This window comes from Homalodisca vitripennis, chromosome 3 (genome assembly GCF_021130785.1).
Source record: "Homalodisca vitripennis isolate AUS2020 chromosome 3, UT_GWSS_2.1, whole genome shotgun sequence".
NCBI classification, from domain to species: domain Eukaryota; kingdom Metazoa; phylum Arthropoda; class Insecta; order Hemiptera; family Cicadellidae; genus Homalodisca; species Homalodisca vitripennis.
The window spans coordinates 54,676,307-54,700,910 of NC_060209.1; the positions used below are offsets into that span (position 1 = coordinate 54,676,307).

Genomic DNA, 24,604 nt, shown 5'->3' on the forward strand with positions numbered 1-24,604 from the left:
CAGTTCAATTGAAAATGGAAAAATTGAATATGATTTTGTTTCGGGATTCCAAAATGGGATAAATACTAATAAAATTCTGTAAAACGTGATTGGCAAAACATAAATACCTGTACTTTTCTTAGTTTTTATATATTTGTATGTAATTTGTATGTTACTACAAGGTAAGAGTACACCACACCATGTGTCAGATATCTGGCTTTAAATCTATAGCTTACTTTATTTTCGAGGTTCTGTGGACAGATAGAAAGACAGATAATCATAAAGATATATTTACATCCTCTCCAGCAGACAAATATGAAACTGTGTCAGCCTGCTGAGTTATAGCCTTCACTGACGCTCAGTCAAATTCCATGCTTGGACATGTATTATCATAGAACACATTCTTGAGAATGTAGAAGTGAAGTTTCATGCAAAATTCAAAGACAATATATGAAATTTTTCTTGAGATATCTTGCCACCATATAATGCGTTCCAATTTTTGTTCATTAAATTGGGTTTCGTAGCAGTGTTCAATGAATAAAAGTTCCGGTGGGCTACGGAGTTTATTACAATACTAGATTGCTCAAAAATCAAATCTTCTCACCAAGTTTTAACATTGATTTTCCGTATGTTTTCTTTTTACTCAGATTAGATTCAGTTTATTTACAAATTTATTTATTTTTTTTTTCATTGCCATCATGGCACCCATAAAACCAATGTCCAAATATTCGCTAATGCTCAGCCCATCAAAAGACATGCACCATAATTTAATCAGAGCTCAATATATAAATAAAGCTTCATGCAAAATTTCAAGTCTGTAGATTAGTTCATTTTTGAGATATTGTGAGGACAGACAGACGGATAGACAGAAAGACGGGAGACATGAAATGTTTCCCGCCCCACGAGTGATAGACTTTGCTAAGCTCAGCCTATTAAAGCTTAGAATTTGTATAGAACTATATTGTCAGAAATTCATTTCAAAACATTATAAAAAATAAAACACTCGATTACAGAACTCTCAATGAAAGATAATAACATAAGTTAGGAAATTTCCTATGTGATGTAATTCGCCTATGAGATCAGAAGATGAAGTTTTTTTAATTGCCTGTGATTTATCTAAAGACAGCAGATTAGAGAGATAAGGGGCTTAGGCAAGAGAGCTTGTAAGAAGTTGTGTTTATTCACACTAGGATATTCTTACTCCACTTTGTGCTAATTAGATTTTTTAACACGTTAGCTGCAATGCAGAATAATGAATAGTTAAAGACAGCCAGGATAGTAGCTGGGTGGTACCATTCGTTATCAGTGTATTAAATTATAGTACTTCTCCGGTTACTGGATAAGTTGTTAATATATTTGATAGTGTACTACAGTAAGCTGGTACAAGGTGTAGTCAATGTATTAACATGTCGATGTTTGTTAAATGTTTTCACTAAGTAACTTGGTAATTTCAATACGTGTGTATTTTGTTTACAGGCAACTTGATAGAAACTGTCAAAAGCTACATATTATACTTTTATATTTCCAGATATAATTTGAGCATGCCCATATTTAAACTACTGGATTACACTAATGAAAATTTGTAGAATTACAGCTAAGCATCGTCATACATTAAAACTGACATCTTAAAACATTTTTTAAGCGTACAGTAAATAGTTTCAAGCATTGTATTGCCCGAAGGCAACAAATGGAAATTGGCAATGTGAACAGTTAAAACAGTGATAATTCAATTAAACTACTTTATACCTAAAATTCTTATGTGGCATTCTCTAATATATTTATGCCAATTGTATTATTACCAATTTATAAATGGAAGAATTTCAATAAAATCCGTCTTTGACACAGTTGAATAATCAATAATTCGCGTTCTGTGATTTAGTGATTTTTAAAATTTTACATTTGTCTCTTTGTACAAATTTAATCTTTTCTCTGCAAATTTTCTTATCAAACTTACAAAAAGAATATTATTGCAATATAACAAAATTAAAAGAATACATTTACTTACTTGTTTTAATAATTTTTTTGATAGGATGGCATATGCAGGAATGTATAACAATAGAAAATATTTTAATTATAATATTAAAACATTGGTAATTTATTCTAACTAGTTTAAAACTAATTATTATCATCCCAGATGATCTTAAAATATAAAATTTTTGTCAAATGTTGAATGAAAGAGACAGTTTAACAATTATTAAAGAACAGTGCATTACTAATTCTTTGCCTGTTTTTAACATAGTATTCAAGAAAGCCATTTGTAATAGATTACAATTTTGTTGGAAGTACTATTTGATACTTAATATGAATTCAGAACACATTATTATTCTACTTATTATTTCTACTATTCATTATAACTTTGTTGTGGCATTTTAATTCAAAAAGCTCTGAGTAGCCAAAATGGGCAGTACAAGGCTAATAAAATATTTGACACAGAATGATCCATTGAAGGATAGGCCTAATTCAAATTAAAGGATTTTAATAAAGCAACACTAACAAATTTTAATTTTTGATCATTTTGTCCAAAACAGATTCCATTTAAACAAAGGTAAATTTTAAATTCACTGACACTATTTTGGATACATAGGGACCTCTAATTTTAAGCATTCTTTTATCAAAATATCATGATAAAAATAGAGGTGTCACACAATAGATGTACTATAATATAAACCATACATACCACCAAAAAATTACAGCTGTGTAACGAAAAGTAAAAATTGTTACTTTATTTTAAAAAGTTTAAACATTTTCAAATTGAGCAGCGATCCACAACAGGTATAATTATACTGAGGTATAATAATATTCGTGTGGGTCTGAGAGTGTTATGTGATACCACCAATGGTTTTTGCTTGTTTTTCATGACAAATTTAAAAACAATCTATTGCACAGTTACCAATGTAAATTTTATGATTGCATTGCATAGCTGTACTGATGAGCAAAATAGCATTATAGACAGACCGTATCCAACCTTCTACAGTATTCCCACAAATATAGAATGAAACAGAAAAAATAATTTTTCTTAATACTATGTATCAGTGTTATTAAGCCAAATTAAACAGTATAGAATCTTTTTATTGCAATTGACCAATGATGTGATAACTTCAGTAAACATTAAAATTAAATTAAAATTTTACACTGAAATAGATGAAGCTATATTATTTACAATTACATTTTGCACTAACAAAATTGTTTTAAGCTAACTAAAAAACACAAGATCATTACATTGTGATTCGAAATATAGTATTCAGTAATATAATAAGGAAAGCCTTTTTAGCCATTTTTAAATGGTTTGTTTGATTAATGTTATGTTTTTATACATAATCTATATTTTCTGTTAAATTTAATATAATACTACAACAAATAATATTATCTAATATTTAATATTCTCAAACCAATTGGCTTAAATATAGGAGTTTTGAGTTATTTTAAATCTAACACAGTACCTGTATACAACTTGTTACTACTACATGCGGTATGGCTACAGTAAGTTCCTTCGTTACGTAACAGTAAAATATAAATGTTAGTCAAAGTTAAAATTCTGCATTTTATAAACATTGGTCTGGAAGTGACACTGTATTAAATAAAGCGTTTAAAACAATACTTACACAACCTTGTTTAATTTAAGCAGAATTAAATTAGGACAAAACTTAGGTTGAAGTATTGCATTCTTATAGAAAAATGGACTGTTGTCAAAAAGTTAAAAAGATGGATACGTTGTATTAGAATGAGGATAAAGAAAACAGGCTAAACTAAGAGTGGTAAGAAGAAATCGGTTTAATATGAAATGAACTTTTTAATGAATTCTAAATTATTTTGTAAGCTAAAAAGCAAGTTTTACAAATACGTACACATACATACATACAAGACACCAATACAAAAAATCACTATCATAAAAATATTTCTTTGTAAAAGTATAAATTGCTCAATGTATGTTTGAAAATAATAACAGTTTACATTTACTAGCTACAATTGCATTTACATTATAGCCTATATATATAATTTCAGTCAGTTTAAAATTAGAATGTATTATAATTATAATGCTATATAGGCTACATAGAATTTAATATTTTAATTAATTATGATGTATTTGAATTTCTAAAGTCATTGAATAAAAATAAGTTACATTCTAGTTCAGTTCCTTAACCGGTTTTCTAAACACTTGAAATGGTTTAGAAGTGTACAAACAAGTGTTAAACACAGCAATTATAATTATTAGTCTCCATCATTCAGCCCACTTGTGCGACATTCAGCTCTCTCTAATAACCATGTATACATTGTGATAAGACTTTTACTGTGATTGATTAGAAATTCAATAACCAATAAACTAAAAGATAACATACTATCAACTGGCTATCTCAATAACTTGTTAGCCTTAAGATTTTTAGGAATGATAAAAAAATCACAATTGACATTTACTCAAACATAAAAGGTTTCAAGAGCTAATGGAATTTATTGTTAGTTTACTTTTAAATACTTTAGTAATAAGCTAAATGTTCATTAAAATAATCTTTCTTACATGTTTAAACAACACTAGTTGACAGTGTCCATCAACTATAGGTGCAAAACATAGGGGTTTCAAAACAAGTAGAAATTAAAAAATCACTAATTGATATATTTTACATTTTCCTATGGTTAGTGACTGATTAGGTCATTGATTTTCAAAAGTATATGTAGAAAAGATACAAGATTATTATGTAAGTATTTTCTAAGCCAATTATATATAATTTCATCAAGTTTAAAACAGCTATGTAAGCTGCTATTTATGGAAAGATTGAAGCTCGCACACTTTTGAAAAGGAATGGAAGAGAAGCTCCTTCAATGGAAAAGTGATGAGTAAGAACACTCAAGATTGATTACCTTTGTTCTTACTCAAGGTTTCAAGGGTAGTCCCCCTTCCCCATTACCACTCAACCCTACCTCAACATTCCAGTCTGTATGTCAATGTCTAGACAATTTAAAGAATTAAAATGGAAATAAATACAATTTTTTGCACTTCTCAATCACATGCACATATTAAAATAAGTTTAATGGAAATTTTAAATTAATTTTTAACCAGAAATTCATAAATCGCTCAACCAATCAGCAGAAAGATCATTTACAGGAACATAGACTTAGTGAGATAAGGATGCAACAAACGAGGTTGTTAAAGGACTAGCAGTGAATATCTAACACTTTGAATGACAGACACATGTGATATATTGGGCTACACCACAGTCTATAGCTGGATTATGAAAGCATAGAACTTTCATTTTTTTATTATGTAGTATATATTATGAGTATCAAAACAAAGCACAAACGAATGTCTATAAGCTTAGAATTTTGGTCATTATTTAAATTTAGTCAAGTATATAAGTAATTACATAAACAAATTACACTCAACAATACAAACTGAGTCTTAAAAAAAGGACAGTTGACATGAAAATCCACCCTAATGTTTTTCAGTTAATAAAAGATGGAATAACTGTAAATTTAGAGTTTTAAAAAGCAGTAACATATATTTTGTACCATTAAACTATAAGTACCTAACCAAAGGAACAAGCACTATTTCACAACATTTAAGATAATTTATTGCTATTAGTAACGAGACAAGGAAATTACACGCTATTATTATGAAGTTTCATATCCTTAAAATATATTTACAGAGTTAACTTGTTTTGTTTAGTAACCGAGCCTATCGATGAACCAGAATCTAGTGACCTAAGGCCTCTTCATCTAACATTTCCTGATAAACAAAGAACTATGGCCCGTAACTCTTGCTCAATATTTATGAAGAATACTTAAGACTACTGGGTTCTTGATATATCAGGAGTCACACTGAACATAATTTATTAACTTACAAAGTTCATTATTATTAACAATGGTTTCGTATATTCATGTATAATTCACTTATAATGTATTATTATCAAATTTGAAGGCTTTTACCTTTATAAGAATCATCCTAAATAAGGGGTCAAACTATTTCATTACTATTTATGGGGAAGATTTTACATAGGTAGGATTTTGAATTTATTGAAATAGCCTTATCCATGTTGTTTTCAATCTATACTATTTTCTGAATATTATCACTTTAAGTCTTTATTTATGATAAATAATAATGTAGGCTAAGTATTAATTAAGATGCTTATACTAGTAAATATATATATATATATATATATATATATATATATATATATATATATTATAAAAACAGGGGTATGTACAGTATTTTTACTTTATTTCATCCAAGATTTAAAACATTAATCTTTATGTTCTTTAACACCTGAAAGAAAGAAATTAAACTCAATCAGGAGTAAATAATAATATTTAGCTTACTTATAAAACATTCCATGTTTATTTCTTCAAATTTAGCTATACCAGATATGACCAAAAGTAGATGTCATGATTGAAGAGAAAAAGATTCCTCAAACACAATACATGTGACCAACACAAAACTTAAAATTAATTTGATTCTAGCCTGTGAAGTCCTTGTAAGATACTCAGTTCAGTTCATGCAAATGGTAATTATTGTTAATTTATTATGGTTATTTTCAATTCATGCAAATGGTAGTTATTATTAATTTATTATGGTAATTTAATAACTATTTGGAAATTAATTTATCATGGTTCAAGAACTAAGCAAAACTACCTTTGCCACCAAAACCACCTTTGTAAGTTCTGATTGTAATTGGCTTTTAAATGTTTTAATTGTATTGACTAACTGATAATGAGATTATAGTCAAACTAAGCAAACCGGACTACTCTAGAACTTCCCAAACTGATTAATGGCAGTGTCAGAAGTCTAAACACAAAGAGAATACAATTAACGCAATTAACTAATTTTATTAGGTATCTCAAGCTCCATATATCTTAATCCATAGTGTACAAGAGAAAGAATTACACTATCACATTATATATTATCAACTTTTGGATAGATTATTACACAAAATACCAATAGGCCCTCATACTCATGGAACACAGCACATACCAAATCACATTGAACCGTATGACAAAGATCAGTCAATGTCTGAACCAGTCACAAGAGATGGTAATTTTTATTCCAGCCTTCAAGCTCAGGAATTGTAGATAAGAATTTAATAGCATTTTAATAAGTGGAACCTGATGTACTATAGTGTTAAACTGGGGTAAGGTACGATAAGTGGATCCGGTTTTTATACTGATATCGACAAACGATATTACTCAATTACAACTTTTGATATAACTAACCGATTCTGATTTTTGAACAAACTTGTATAAAGTATAAACACTTTTTCATATAGTAAACGTATTTTCTTTTATTGATATTAACAGACAGTCGAAAGCTTGTGGAGAACCGTGAGATGAAGTTTAAAAAGTGGCGTATCGGCCGACCTATGCAGAAGAGAAGTACGATTTCCTAGAAAAGATACTTCAACAACTTCTTGAATACAGTTAATCACTGCTACACAGAAGAAAACATATAAATAATGACACATATTTTGTATTTTCTGTTGTAAATGCTTTTTATGTAGTTATTATTTCATTATTACTTTTCCTATTTCCAGTTCGAATCATTTGTTTGATTGTTAGAGCGGGTAGGGTATGAGAAGAGGACCTGGTTTTTATATTGAAATCGGCAAACGATATTACTTAATCATAACCATGGATATAATCAATCGATACTTATTAATTATTTTTAACGAATAATTAAATAATCTATATCAATAGCTGTAAACACTTTCAAATAATACTCTTAATGTAATATTTCAATTTTATATAAGTAACATTTGATTATTAAAAATGACAGTCAATTTTAGAAAACTACACGACATTGCTTTGGAAGATGATATGGCATGTTTTTCATGACTTAAACATGTTGGACTCGTGCGGAAAAAACACATTATGTGAAATTTGTGGGAAAGAAACAACTGTAAGAGCAAATATGGTTGTCTTCAGATTTCCTAATTTTGGTTATAATAATTTGTTTGATCACTGTAAATATCAGATCCATATTGTAATTTAAAACATATGATTGTTATTGAGAACTATAGATACTTTATATCGATTGATAGTCTAGGATTTGAGATGTGAATATTAGGTATCGATGATTACATTCTTCGATATAAAAAACCGCTTCCGTTCATCGTACCCTACCCTAAGTAACATTTGATTATAAAAAATGGCAGTCAATTTTAGAAACTACACAACATTGCTTTGATAGATGATAAGACATGTTTTCGTGGCTTCAACATGTTGGACTGTTACCAAAAATTCCATTAAGTGAAATTTGTGGGAAAGAAACAATTGTAACTGTAAGAGGAGCAAATATGGTCGTCTTCAGTTTTCCTAATTTTGATTATAATAACTTGTTTGATCACTGTTAGTAAATATTAAATTCATATTTTAATTTCAAACATATGATTGTTATTGAGGACTATAGACAGTTTAATATCGATTGATAGTCTAGGATTTGAGATGTGAATATTAGGTATCAATGATTACATTCTTCAACATAAAAAACCGGGTCCGCTTATCGTACCACCCTACCCGTTAGAGCTCATTTATTAATTATAAGATTATCACTATATGCATTGTATTGGCTATTTTAATTTAAAATATGATTGTGATTATGGCTATAGATATGTTGACATGATTTGTAAAAGCGTATTCGATAAATGACAATTAAGTATCAATGATTGTACTAATAGATATAAAAAACCAGTTCCACTTATTATACTCTACCCATAAATTGAAGTCAACTCCTTATGAGGAGATCCTACTTTAAAACCATAAACTAACCTGCCTAAACTTAAAACAATTAAATATCTTCTGTTTTTAACCAAAAACAATAGAATAAAATTACCAAGAATTATAAAAGCAAAACATTTTTATTGAAATTACCAAAATTAATAAGTGTAATGTCAACTTACCTAGCCGTCCTTTGTAGTTGACCCTTATCATTTCGTTTTAGTACAAATGGAAGTCTGTTGGATACAACAATAATACTGCCACAAGCTTCGGAAGGAACACTCATTTTCACTTACTTCTTGCGATTATATGAGAATAAAAACTCCATGTGCGTAAATTAATATTGATGTTTAAAAGCCGGTAGATTATCCCATACACTTAGCTTCTCAGCAATGGCAGGTTTGGTTTTGAACTAAACGAGTATTAACAAATGACAATACGTTAAAATGACACAAATCAATATGCAAATCACAATATATCAAAATATTTCATAACTTGAAGATTTTGTAATATGAGAATTTTCTAGAACTACAATAGGAAAACACCAACACCACACCTGCTTTACTCTCATAAATGTAAACTGAACGCGACTACACCGCTCCTGCAGCTGATTTACAGAAAGGAGACCGGCTGGCAGCTGTGTAGTGTTGGTTCGAACAGCTGTTAGCGACTAACAATGGAGTTGTTGGGTTCCGCAAAAAGAAATGTAGCGATTTCATCCTCGACCTTCGCTTGTCCGTTCCGTCATGTCCGTGACGCAAGCGCAAACCTGCGTGTCTCCATTCAGGCGAAGGTTATGATTTTTGTAAATAAAATAATAGTAATAGTTGCATTCTGATACGCCTTCAAATATTCTCGCTCAGTAAACAAGAAAAATGTATTTTTATTTCTATGTCAGAATAATGTACATGGAGAGGCTAAACGTCACTACTAAAAACAGGAAGTTAAATTAGAAACTATTTTTGAATTCACTGACTAATAGCTAGTAATGGCTTTTAGTATTGTAGAATGTGGGTCAATATTAACCTATCAGGGAGCTGAGTTCCTGACAACACATTTACTACCGTACTGCTATTTCACTCAGTGAACTGAACATTAAGCAGAAATATTTTAAAACTAGTAACTGTATAAAATAGTTTACCAGCTTTATTTAATTGATAAAATATAGTATTGGAATATCTAACTACATTAACGTTACAATAATAAGACAAATAAAGCTTTGTGGTATCAACATACCCGGTATCTACTTTAAATTAGGTACGTAAAAAAATGTGTATTCAAGGTCTACCTCTCCGTCACAATCATATTGTTGACTGATGTTGTTGTCATATCACTGCAATCTCACGTGCCTAGTGAGTGCCTCAAACTATCCTTTCACGTGATCTAAATGAGTCATTCTATTCTAATAGTTGGTGAATAAACTTTCTGACTCAGCCATAAATATTTTTGCTGTTTCATAAGTTTGGATAAATAGCTTCTTAATTTTGATTGGGGGGGGGGTTTCATTGAATACATTTCTAGAATAATGTTATACCAATTAGTGAACTTCTCTTGTAAATTGAAAAACTTACGATTTCAATATTTAACCAACATCAAACTATAATGGGAACTCATACAAAAGGTCTAGCTACATTATCAGACTCCTTTACAATACATCAAATCTGGCACAAATCTATTACTTGATTAATTGGGGCATGCTATTATCAGATAACAATAATGACAGTGTGCCATCATATTTAAAAATTCAAATGTAAATAGCAACAATAAAATTAATAATTTTCATAAATGACAGTACATAAAGTTATTCTAGTGTGATTTAATTTATTAATCTATGCTAAAATAGTGTTATTTATAGTTTTTTTAAATATTAATTGTTGGTTTTTAGGATAATTTAATAAGACTCTCAATTGAATAGTGCAAGCTTGATTTTGTTGTAGCTTTATGCCTCATTAATGCCATCCAGTTAATTTTGTACATTAACATATAAAAAACTTTTTTGTAGTTTATATTAATAACTTTAAATAATGGAGTCCGAACAAGTAAACTATAGATATGGCTAAGTTGAAGAATGGTGAAAGAATTGTGTTTAAGATTTTAACAAGTGATTGTGTATGATAAAGAGGAAGGGACTGAAACCATTTGTATTGTGAATAGTTTCAAATATTATTTGAATGTCCAAATTGATTATAATATCATTTCCAATATTTATCCCAAAACAATAATTAATTGATACTTAATTTATAAACAAACACTCCAATAATTATTGAATTTTATTTTTGTGAGGCCTTTCATGTTCAAGGAACACATCATCAGACCCACATAACTGAAATAAAAGTGGTTAAAGTAATAATACAAACAATTTAGTACTTAAATAAAAACACATGTTATTAAATTACAAGGATAAAATTTTAAAGATCAAGAAGTATGTCTACTGTATATGTAAAAATCAATGTTTCGTTAGATTAAAGGCAGTAATGGTGAATCTTTTACTAATTCATTTTGGTTCTTCTGTATAAAAAGCATTTCATAAGCATCAAGGAATTTTGTATTTTTAATTTCTTTTACTAATTTTACTTCTGAAAATCAATATCCAATATGAAGTACATATTTTGCCATTTGCCAGTCTTTCCTCTTGTTGATATTTCAGACATGCTTTATGTTACTTGACTCTTTTGTTTATCTTCCTTTTATTCTTTGGATTTCCTAATATACTTTTTAGTTTAATTTTGGATTTTGGGGATACATTTCATTGGGCATAATTTTTAAAACTTTTAGTAATTTCTGTAGTTAAATTGTAAGAAACGAAGATCCATTTTCAGGTTCTTTACATTTAGTTTAATAAAGAGTTGTTCTAGAATTTCTTTCAATAATTTTCTTTTTTTATCACGTTGTCAATCATTTCAGTTTTGTAGCCATTAAATAATTCAATTTCTTTAATTTTCTTTTCTTCTTTCTTATAATTTTCTGTTGATAAAGGCATATGTGGATTTAACTGTGAAAAGTTGTTCTTTTTTGTAAAGGGAGATGCAATGAATCAAATGGGATAAGCCTGTCATTTTGTGTTAATTTTATATATATATATATATATATATATATATATATATATATATATATATATATATATATATATATATATATATATAATTCAAAATGGCCAGTTGTATCTTTTATAATTAATAAATCTATAAATGGGAGTTGCTATTATGTTCTATTTCACAAGTGAATTTTATAGAAGGGTTAAAATGAGTTGAAAGAATTAATACAATCTTGAAGATTTTGTTCCTTGTCAAAAACAGCAAAAATATCGTCTATGTATCATTTCCAGATTCTTGGAAATTAATCTATTGTTTCTTTTGCATGAGTTTCAAATTTATTGAGAAATATGTTTGTGATAAGACGTGAAAGGGGATTTCAAAAAAAGCTACTCACAGAATTGCTACAACCACTATCAATCTTTTAGATGCACTTCTAGCCTTGTTACACTTACCAAAATATTTCTAGAAAGCTTTCATTATCGTTTCACAATTGCCCCTTTATACATTTTTTTTAAAAGCCCTCTACCAATTAGCCTCTTATAAACTGATATTAAGTGTCAATATGATATGGTATTAATAATTATATTACTATAAAATATCCCTAATGAAATGCTGACAAAAGCAGGGCCGCATTTACAAATTCGGCGCCCCTAGGCCTACAGACCAAAGAGCGCCCCCCCCCCCCCCCAAAGTACTCTGATTACACTGACGTAGAAATCCAATAAATTTCTTAATTACGTAATTTTGATGAAAGATAATTACAATAATATATATATATTATATATATATGTATATATATATATATATATATATATATATATATATATATATATATATATATATATATAGGAGTGTTTTGAATAAATAAAAGCAATGAACCAATGAATGAGTCAACGTCGCACCCCGGACCTAGTTGACCTTGGCCACTCGCCCCGCCGAGCGCCAACACCACCCGCCGCCGCAACTTTTTTCTTTTGTGTACTTTAAAATTTATGCGCCCCCTAAAATTTTGCGCCCTAGGCCTGGGCCTAGTGGGCCTATACGGAAATGCGGCACTGGACAAAAGGCTGTTTATTATTATTTGTGTTTCTATGTTACCCCAATTCAGAGTTCTTACTCTGAAGTTAAGTCGCAGTGGAACACAGACAGACATTTGTCCTTGATATAATGTCTGAGATAACATCTATATGGGCACTTGAAACAACATCATATTTCTTTTATTAAAATATTCATATATTATGTATACACAACATTCACAAAGAATAATAAAGTTGCTACGAGCCAACTCGTATATCTATAAAAAACATTTTGGCACCTAGATCATGAAGATTGGTCAGTAAATAATGTATATACAGGATCTAAATTAAGTCCTGATACGTCTGGACATTTTCCAAAGAGTTTAAGATATCGATTTAAAATCTTCACCATACCTATTAAAATACCTTTTTGGACTTTTTAGAGGGTAGAAATATTTCACTCCCCTTTTTAAAAAGGGTTAGAGGGGGGTCACTTTACATTTTCAAATTGCAACCCCTATTTTGTGACATGTAATTTGAAAGGTAAATTCAAAAGAAACAGAATATGAAAAAAAACATCTCTACAGCGATCCTAGCAAAAGTTATGAGCAAAAAATCCCAGAAATGTTTTGTTCATGTCATTGTGTTTCTTTTGAATTTATCTTTCACATAGAAGTAAAGTATTTTAATAGGCATGATAGATTGTACATCAATATCTCAATCCGTTTAGAATATATCCAGGCCTATCAGGACCTAATTTACACCCAGTATATGCTTTTAAAAGTTGTAATGCATTGCTAATGGTGTCATAAACAATGAAAGTTTTGCCATGCATTAGAACAGTTAAAAGCTTACATCTACATTACTTCTTGGCTGATTATTATGATTTATGTATCAAAATGTTTGTTATTAGATGTAGCAACATTTATTATTCTTTATAAACTGTCATAATGTTGTTTTTGCAGTATTAAGCTTTAAACCATCATCAATACATCATTACAGTCCGCCATCTTGAAACACGATATGATAATATAATATCAATTTTTATCTTTGTTGAAGACTGCAAGGAAAATAATTGTACCAAATTTCAGTTTTATATGTTTACTATTTTCTTAAATAAAAAATAAAATTGACAGAGGGCTGGTAAGCAAAAATAAATAGATCATTGGTTGCTTTAGTTCTTAGCTCCTCTTGGTATATGGAACAGTATCCTAAAGTTGTTTTAGAGAGTTTTGTTACACCCTGTATACAGTATATGTGATCTTTTCAGTATCTGTTTTGAATGTATGAAGTAATTTAGCTATTGGACAAGTTTCATCCATTTTTTCATATATCTTTTGGGTTTGAATAATCTCTGTCAGAAGCAGAAGTCAGGCCAATATCTGAATTTGACTCAGTATATTTGTATTTCCAACATCAATGGCATTGAGTGTGTCTGGATGATCATTGTTAAGACCCATGATTTTGATAACTGAAAAGAAATTCTGTGAAATATCCTGGTTGAATTTATCAGCTGATTTATTTTATGTTCTATGCTTGCTTCAAACTTTCAACACTGATTGACTTGATAAACCAAAACCATTTGAAATTATAGCATTTCTTGCAGCTATGTGACTGCAATAATATCTTCAAATTATCATGTCATACAATTTCACTCAATAAACCCTTATCTACAAAATGAATTATATATATATATATAGTTTCAGTAAATGAGTAACTTCTGCAAACAGAATATTATTTTGTCTGCTATTGTTATATGAATTTGTCAAAACTTTGTACAGAAACTATCTGAAAATATTAAAGCAACTTGTAGGACAACAGTTGTCATAAATGGCCTGAGAACTCTGGTCTATATAATGCTTAGTAATTATGGCCATTATTGTGCTCACCCTCTTTTTCAGTATTGTTACTGTATACATCCCGAAACAATTGTATTGAGGCTGTTATCTTAAGAGATATTAAAAATTTGCAAATTCAAAATTAATATTGTTGTAAATGATTTTAGAACCCAAATTCCAACAGTGGCCATCTTGAAAATCCAAACTACGTGTAAATACCTGTACAAAGTTTCTATGATGTTTACTCAATATCGAGTTCTTTACAAAGTGCTCAATTTTATACACTCCCCTATCACAATGTATTAAAACCTGTCTTTTATAATGAAAAAATCTGTTAAGTCTATTTTTTTAAAGTATTATTGAGGTCAAAATACAAAGACAGCTTCCATTTGATAATCTTTACTTGTGCATGGTGGTGAGGAGAGATATTCTTTCCCTCATAAGTTTATAGTAAATCTGTCTACTTAAGCTTAAGAGACAGCTGGTGTAAGACAACCTCGAACTTTATGTCCTTATCTGCGGTCTGGGCAGTAACTCATTATAAAGACATGATTAACACTTTTACCGTATCACCGGTCTGTGAGACCGGAGGGGAATTTAATGTTTCTGAAATTGGCACTAATGGTGTTCGGTTGCCCCCTCCACGCTCAGTAGCTGTCAGTCAGTCTCTCCTGAGCCGTTTTTGAATGGTTTTAGTTTGTCTAAGGCGTTTGATCTTGAATCAGTCCAGTTATTTTGTGAGCGCTACGGTCTACTGTACCGAACGATACGGTTACTGTAACTATTCTACCGGTCTGTCATACCGGGTGATACGTTTAAAGTGTGAGTAGTTATTACGTGTTTGTATATATTAGTTTTTATGTTTTATTATAACTTGTTATAATCATGAGTGACTCGGAAATTTTAAGAGTGAACGATGGAAGATTTAACGAGTGACTTTTACAACTTCTACATAATGTTGAAGGGGATGATAGTGACGATAAACCTGTTGACGATTCGGATGAAGATCCAAACTATGTAGTGTCTGATAACGAACTAAATCAAAGTGAAAGTGATGATAGTTTTGCTGTTGATGAACCCCAACTGGAAGATGAAGATGACATCCACAATAGTGTCGAAAATTATTTGGTTCAGGAATCTGAAGATGACTTTTTTGGGGGGAAAGATGGTAGCGTATGGTGCAGAAAGGAGCCACCCAAGCAGCGCAGAACACCCCAACATAACATTTTGAGGGGACCATTACCCGGGCCTACTGCAAGAGCTAGAGCCTTAGGTAACAATCCACTCATTATAAGATTTGAATTCATAAAACGTCTGACCTTAAAACTTATAAAGCCTCACATGACAAGACGCCTAGAAATTCAAAATTTGCCAAGAGACATTAGACGCGTCATCACGGAGTACGTTGGAGAAACAGAAGCTGCAAATCCTAATGAATGTGTTCCTAGTGACAAACTGGAAAAACGGAAGACATGTTCCAAGTGCCTAGCTGCTAAGGAAAGAAAAACCAATTACAAATGTATCAAATGCGGACAACCCATCTGTTTGGAGTGCAGCAGAAAGTTGTGCATTTCATGTGTTCAGAATATCTAAAATCTGTGGATACTTTTTTTGTATGGTACTTATGCCTTTTTTAAGTTTTAATTGCTTTGGTAAAAATGTATGTGTATTTCTGATACTTGTAAATACAGCTTTATACTATACCAGTATTCTAGAATATTATTTTCCATCCTAAATTCCCCAAATTATTACATTTTATAATTTTTTGCAATTATAAAAATTAAAAAAAATATTAAGTGTAGTTTTGTTATCAACAGGGAATAATTGTAAATATATTTTGTGTTTAAATCTGAACTAAAAAAGAAGAATAGCCCAAAAACAGCAAAAAACCTCTCTCAGGTCTGTGAGACCGGATGATACTGTAAGTGATTGTAATTTCATGATACGGTAAAAGTGTTAATATGCGTTCAAATGCTTATTAGTGTTTCTTGTAGAGTTTATAGTTATCACATGTTCAATCAATGATGCAGACAAATGTTTAGGGTTTTTATTTAGTAATCAATAAAATATTTAAAACACATCTGCATTTAAAAATCATTTTCTTTCTGTTATGAAATTTTGGCTTGTTCAGATGTTAGTTTTAAGAATTTTTCTGTAAGCAGAAAATATAAAAATCTATAAAGTAAAACGATGGCTTCAAACCAGCTAACCGCTGGTTTGAATAAAGTTTGTTACTAATATTTGTATTGTTACAATGCAAGCCTTTTGTACAGCTGGCTGCACTCAGATTGCATCAGTTGTTTTGTGATGAAACTTTGTGTACAGAACACTGTAATATATTGTTCCACAACAATGGTAAGAAGTTACAAATTGGTTTCATGTTGAATTATTTTACAACAGAAATCCGCAAAACATCTAGATCTAATCTCTAATTGGATTCATTTTGAAATCCATAAGAGACTTTCATTTACCTCAGTCTCTTGTTATCTTGTACAAGTCCTTGGTGCTATCTACACTTAAATATGGATCCCTTTATTTGGAATCCTTATCAGATTGGACATGTAGATATGCTGTATAGGGTCCAGCTCCATTTTATCAGGATACTTGGCACTCATCTTAGATACCCTTACTTACATAATCATGAGTCTGAACTTAAAAGCCACTTTAAACTAGAGACTCTCCAACTAAGAAGGAAACGCTGCGATATAATGTTCTTGTTTGAGTTGCCAACGAACTACTGGATTGACAGAATCTAAACAACCTCGGTTTTGCAGTTCCAAGAGGTAGTCGATTGAAGTGTATTTTCCGTAGAGAATTTTGGCCCACCTACTATTCCTACCACACTAGAATCACTCAATTGTTTCACACTAGGAGTGAAATTGCTTGTTATGTGGACTTCTTCAGTTGACCTTTTAAGATCTAGTGTACCTAGATTCTTAAAATTAATTATTAATCTTATTTCTAATTTTCGTTGTAGTTCGTGATGTTTTTATTGTTTATCATATTGTATTTGATATCAAATTGTTAGTGTCTCATTTTTTAGTAAGATTATATATGTATTTTTCTTTGTTAGTGGAGTAATTATAAAATGTTGTAACCATTGGAATAGTAATAAATAATAATGATCATGTTGTACTTTAGTAATCCTTTAAAGACACATCTTATAGATCAGGTTGTATCTATAAAAGCCACTGGTATGTCAGAATTTAGCAACTTTGCTTTCATCAGATGAAATGAAAACCAAGAGATTAGCTTTTGTGTACCATTACATGATGACCAAATCCACAGCAACATTATGTCTCAAAATGTTGCATTCAATATGCGATATATATATATATGTACTTTTATACACTACGTATGATATGTTAATATTATGAATGAACAGTAGCATTGCAGACAAATTAGTGTATTACGTCTAGTAAGATTCTCATGTAGAATAAGTATAATCAACATGGTCCTATCATCCAAAAGGGGGAGGGGGGTGAGGAGTGATATACAAATGATGATAAATAACATTTATAGTTTAACCCACTGAGTGTCTACTTCAGTTTGTACAGAGTTACAATAATTTTAGGGGTTTCACTTATATTTTTAATTCATAAAAACTACATATATAGAATAAACCTAACATGCAACAGTTTACGTGATATTTTATTAACATGACCTATAGAAGGTTAAGTCTTGTATTGTTTCCATAGTTAAGCAGTGCTATTCCAGGTGACACTCCTGATTACTCTATAATCAATAATTGTAATGTATGATTGTATTTTTAATAATGTATTAAAATTAAATAGCTTTATCTTTTGCACAGTAGACAACATATTTTTAATGTTTAGGACATTTTATAAAATAGTACTAGTATTTTGAATTCTGTATTTTTTGTCTCTTTCTAAAATGTCTTTTCCAAACTAATGATAATCAGGGAAATTGTTGGCTTCTTATTCTTCTAAGAGATGACTTATCGGCATGCACTGAAGCATTGAAGACGTTTTCCAGACCCCGGAAGTGTGTTGTGAAGCCTACCAGTTTACAATTTAAGCAGTCCCATGAAACACAGTATATAAAACCAATCAGGTCAATCTGGGAAAATTCACTACTTTTGACCAGACTGCCAAAGATGGTGCAATGTTCCCTTTCTATTGCATGGCAGTCAAAAAGCAAGTGTTCAGAAAGTTCTCCTGCTCATTACATAATCTACATAACAGATCATCCCTAAAAATGCCGACTCTATGAAGACATTTCCTCAAATGCCCATGTTCTGTAATCAAATCCACAACCTGAGAAGACAGCAATCTGCTTGAAGGGGGATCAGATGATTCATGCTGGAAAGTGACTGTAGAACTAGCTTTCTCATCCTCAGATCTGGACACAATCTCCACTCTCTTACATATTAAGTGGGAATCCACTTTGAGATGGCCCTAGAGGACTCACAATTAGAAATTCCATGTAATAGTTGATACTCTGTTGTATACGTCGCCGAGCCCAGGTTAAACAAGGCATAAGCTCTTTCGTTCCTAAAGGAACCCAACAGTGACATTGTTCTGGTGAGGGAAGAAACAACCTGATAGCAATCCCAGACAAGCTTAGAGTAACAAATAAGAGTTGAATGCCCTCAACACTGTCTATCTGTGAAAAAAAAAACAGATGGTCTTGCTCCTATACTGCAGGCAAAGATTCTCATGAGTACATTACACTGTGGCTGTGACTTCTACCTCAAAAATTGTGGAATAACCCATAGGAACTTCCAGTTTCCTACATGGCCTCACCCTTCCACCCTTCCGCCACCACCTCACCTGTGCCTCTTTCTGTTTTAGAGCCATCTATAAACCATTTAAGGTTGGTGGAGATTTCCTTCCCTCTGACCACCAAGCTTCCCTAGAAGGTATATTTGCTGAAGGAAATTTTTTGATACGTATACAGAGATAATGTGCAAGACTTGACATGGTCTTGAACTCAGACTTCAATCAAATGTAGAGCCTCTCAGTAAAAAGGAGTCAATGCTCTCTAACTGATTAACATATTACCACCCTATAATACCAGTTTCTTACATTAGTTAATTCTGTGACTATGGTGTTAAACTCACCAATCATCAGGTGAGGATAAAGTACGCCTTGCACTGGTAGTACTCCTTCTATCCAGGAGCAAGGAAGGCTCTTATCCAATCACAAATCTGACCATGTCTCAAGACCATCAACAATCGCTTCAGTGCCCTTATTGTCAAAAGCCCCTTCAATGTTAAGAAAAACCTATGGTCTCTTATTGCTCTGCCTGCGCATTTTCTATCCTGCACACCCAGTTGGGATTCAATCCCTTCTGCAAGCAGATTTGTTTTACCTTGTCCCCCAACCCCCAGGAGACTTAAAGGGGCTAAATAAGTTGATTGCCCACTTAATTCTTCTGAAGGTTATTAAAAATGCCAAGTGTGAGTAATTAGCACACCCTGCAATCAAATGTTAACGGAAATCTAATCAATAGGATAATACAGCACTAAGTTAACTCTTTTATGCAGAAAAGATTACCCTCCTCAGACCCGTGTGATGATGACTGAAAATATATTTAAACCACTGTTTATTATGATTCTACAAATTTTGTTTAGTAAGCAAAATGTTTATTAACAATCCTAGCTAAAATAATTGATGTAGCTTATATATTATATGCTACATTGGGCCATTAGACATGAAATATTTACAACAATGCCATTAAGTTAAACGCGGTCTATTTTGAAAAATAAAATATTTCTTTTAAAAAAATGCCAAGTTACATTTTTGAAACAGTTGCAATCTTTAGTAATACATAGATTTATTTTACAAGTGATGCACTGAAAGTGAACACGGTTACTTTTACAACCAGGCATTCTGTGGCAATAGTATTTGTCTGCATCAGGTATTGTGGTTAAGTGGAGAGCCATTGTTGTTCTAAGCTCTGGCAGGGGATGAGAAAGTATGTGATTCTTCTTTGATCTTTTACCGTCACCATCCTCTTGATCAGATCCCACTAACTCGTAGATTGCTACAACCCGTTGTAGAGGTTGAAGAGTATACTAAATGTTCAACTATTCTTCTACGAAACTCGAAGGAATCAAGCTGATCACTTCTAGGAGTGGTTTGTTGATCTTGTTGCCTTCTGTAGTAAATCTAAGCTGCCACTAATGCAAAGACAAATAAGTAGAAGATGACTTGGATTGTCCACTTCCTAGTCCTCCTGATGATTCTGTAAAAGCTTATCAGGTGATCTAAGAGATCAATTCCTCCCATGTTGACGTTATAGTTTCTAACGGAAGATTTACAGCTAACATCAACATAGACTTTGTTCTTTTTATCACATCTGCGACGTGGACAAATGCCTTTATTTGAAGAATTTACTATTAATGGTTTGTTATGGTATCATTTTACCACACAACTTGTTCATTATCTCTTCTAACTTGATCCCAAGATCAAGCTCTCGGCAATCCAGAATGGAGCATACCAAGTAAATAAACAGAAATAAAGTAACAATCTATGTACAAAGTGGTGCATGTTTTAATAGTTCCAGCTAATCTCATTACAACCTTGCCTCCTATATTCAAATCTGTGCAGGCAGGATCATCGATAATACTGTCATCAGTTCCTTGATACGGAAAAAACATCTAAATGAAGTCCATCAGAGCTGGCGGAAACAAAATTGTTCAAACCACATGGATTTGGTTTTTCTTGTACTACATGGCGGGAAGGACTACTACCCCAGAAGGAAATAATCTGCTCATCAATCAAGACTAGAAAGTCTAGGGTTAACAACACAAGCTTGTCTGGCTGTCAATGAAAGGCTGCACCTTTCAAAAATGTATTACTTCTATTCTCATCAGAAATTAAAGCATCATCAACCAGTTTAAGGTTCCTTCTCATGACCAAGTACCTTTCTCTACTTAATGTTTCACAGATTATTATAGTACTCTTGTTGCAGTCGCCCAGTGCATACAGATTCTTGGAAATTTTAAGTAAGACGGCTATAGTTGTGCTAAAAAACTTATTTCTTTAGGAAATGTCCTTAATTCTTTTCCATTCTTTTTCAGGTAGTTCTGGTTACTCAATGTACTTATTACTTCATAGACGAACTCAGGTATATATATATATATATATATATATATATATATATTATAGTGGTCCACGGGATTACCTGAAATATATTTTCGTCTTTATGCTTCTAGGTGATTCTCCTAGGCCTGTGTGTCTCTTCTATTGGATCTGGGGTGCAGGTGGCTGTAAATCTTCCACAACAGGTTCATCTTCTTCATACTCTGGTTCTTGCAAGAAGTACAAAAGAAACCCCCACGTGTCACAGCACAGGAGTCAAGAGTACACGTCACACCCACACAAGCCGTAGTGGAACACTAATAAGATCTATGTCCACATTTCCTTTACTATCATGGTGTGTCATCTAAAAATAATGAGACAGGAAGGTGATGGTCAGAAGGGTAAAGCCGGCTTCCAGCAGCCTTATATTTTGTTGGTTGAGGATTGTTAAAATTCTTTTAGGTTTCTTAGTTAACGTTTTAAAATATTGGTACTGAAAATGGCTTAATCTCAACCAAGGTTGACTTAACTATTGGTGCTAACTTTATGTATGAGGCCTCAATAGGTTTGAGTTTGAAGAAATTCTCCCACAGTTTATTATGTTGGCTTCATACCATCTCATAATTCAGACCAATATTGTCGAGCAATTGTACTTTTTCACTAGCCCTTTTATGTTTTTTAATCCTCAAAGGTGTGCTAAAAACTTCAACCTGCCAGTGCACACGGCTACCCTCTACACCAAGAAGCCCTCACGCTGGTGCAAGATTTCTCGGCCTACTCCCTCCTAACATCAAGAACGGGAATTAAGAGACGTTCAAGAAACGACTGGCCAACATGCTTGTAAAAAAGTCCATCTATACTACAGAATGTTGTTCTATTTCTACCTAATTATAGCTTGTAAATTGTATAACAATTTGCAATAGGTTTAACGTATATTCATGTCTTGAAGATGTTGAATAAAGCATTCTGATTTCACATTTAGTGGTCTTTTTGTTTCACTTATGTATTTCCTGTTATACTTTAAACAGTTTTTTTGAGTACTGTTTGCCATTTTTTGGTTTAGTTTTTATGAGATATTGTATTCTAAAGGTGGTTCTAATATTATATTATCTGCATAATCCTTTGAGTTTCTCCAATAATTCCGACACATAAGGTGTTGACAAAATGTACATAAATAGCATCTTTGCTCTGTCATAGAGTATACAACTCCTTCTTTGACAAAATATTGATGGTTCGATTGAAAATTTAGATATTGGCACGTGTATTTTCTTTTGATAAACTTTTCTCTTAATTACATCTCTATTTTTTACTACAGACATCCAGAAAAGGAAGTTTGTTTTGTACTTCTACCACCAAGGTTAGGCAAGGTGTGAGAAATGGGTTATGTGGGACAAAAATTCATTAAGTTCAGTATCTCCTTGAGGGAAGACCACAAAATTTTCATTCACATTTCTCCACCAGATCCTCGGTTTGAACTGAGTTAAAGCCACTCTACAATTATTTTCAGAATTTAGCTAAATTTACGTTTAAAATTCATATTCTGGTTATTTTCAGGGCTTTTTGCTCAAATTTGTGCATAAAAACATTGGTAAAAATGAGCAATAAAGATAGATCCCATCACCAATGGTAGATTTTAACCTCTAATTCAAAGTAGGTACACTGAGTGCATAGCTCTAACAGTTCCATAATTATGTGTATAGAAAGTCTCCTTCTCTGATTGAGCATTTGATCTTCTAACTGAATTCAATAAAACTAATTATTGGTCAGAGAGGAATGACAAGTTCGTGGGTTTTTGAAAGGTCACACATGTGTAGAACTTTCGAATGATCTGAATTCATCTGAAAACTGTTCTTTATGTTTATGAAAGGTTTTTAGTTATTTTGCGCTCAAATGCATCAGTTGGATCTTTATTTAACATTTGCCGGCATTTAAAGTTTCCATCATTTTTATTTTGTACGTTACTGTGTCTAGTACAACAGTAGCTTTGTCGAATGTTAAGATTTTGACTATCATCTTTCTCAAGTATCGATACAGGCTCAAGTTCCTATTTATTAAGAATAGGTTTTGTGGGAGAAATTTTGTTCAGTAAGAGACTGGACTCGCACCGAAATCTGTCACTCTGTTCCTCAGATAGCTGGGAAACAGCCAACTCGTTTCCATTCATTAAGTTCAGACCATTCACTGATTTATGGGCCACGGAAAAATTTAATCCTTTGGATAAAATAGCAGTTTGTTTGAATTCGTATCCGAGGGGACAGATTTTCAGTATTTTTTGCAATCGTGTTTTTGATGTAGGTCTTAAGTACATGTTTATATCAGTTTATTATACCTGTGAAAGGGTAGATTTCAATCCTCAAAACTTAGTGTTATAAATTTTGCAACATATAATATTGGCAAATGCCTGAACACATACCAGGTACCAAACTACACCAAGATTGTGTAACAAAAACAAAGGTGAATTTTACCACAGTTAGACATATTCAATTCAATTCAATTCAATTCGTTTATTGCCGTTAAATAACATATGTTACAATAGGCTTTGTCACATTAGTCAATTAAATGGTAGCACAATGATACAAATAAAATAGCAGACATTTGACTTCAGTGAAAATTTGATGTAAGATAGCTTGTTGTTTGTCAATGTGTCTTAAGTCTTAATCTAAATATAACAATTAACAATATATAACAATTAACAAATATAGCAATTAACAAACATAACAATTAATAAAATTAACAATCAATAAATACATATAATACAATAACAAAATAATACAAAATTACAAAATATGAGAATAAATTATGATATATAAATATTACACCTAAAATATTATGTCATCTAATGAAACATTGTAGAATTCGTCTAAACTATAAAAAGCTTTTTTTAAAAACCATTTCTTAAGAACTAATTTAAAACTATTTACAGACAAAGACTTTACATTTAGAGGTAATTTGTTAAAAAGCTTTATGCCAATATGTATGTAATTACT

At 31.4% G+C, this 24,604-nt stretch overlaps 1 protein-coding gene and 1 long non-coding RNA gene across 2 annotated transcripts in view; one reads left to right on the plus strand and one right to left on the minus strand.

The window, feature by feature from the left end:
• Positions 1-9,360, minus strand: part of LOC124356891 (alpha,alpha-trehalose-phosphate synthase [UDP-forming]) — a 53,577-nt gene extending 44,217 nt beyond the window's left edge. Inside the window, exon 1 of the mRNA XM_046808170.1 lies at positions 8,862-9,360. Coding sequence (XP_046664126.1) covers positions 8,862-8,965 — 104 coding nt within the window. The 5' untranslated portion in view covers positions 8,966-9,360. The remainder of the gene's footprint in view (positions 1-8,861) is intronic.
• A 125-nt stretch (positions 9,361-9,485) lies between these two features.
• Positions 9,486-22,592, plus strand: LOC124356892. The gene is made up of 3 exons (XR_006921905.1): positions 9,486-9,936; positions 21,617-21,663; positions 21,752-22,592. It is a non-coding gene; the product is annotated as an uncharacterized LOC124356892 (long non-coding RNA).
• The last annotated feature ends 2,012 nt before the right edge of the window (positions 22,593-24,604 follow it).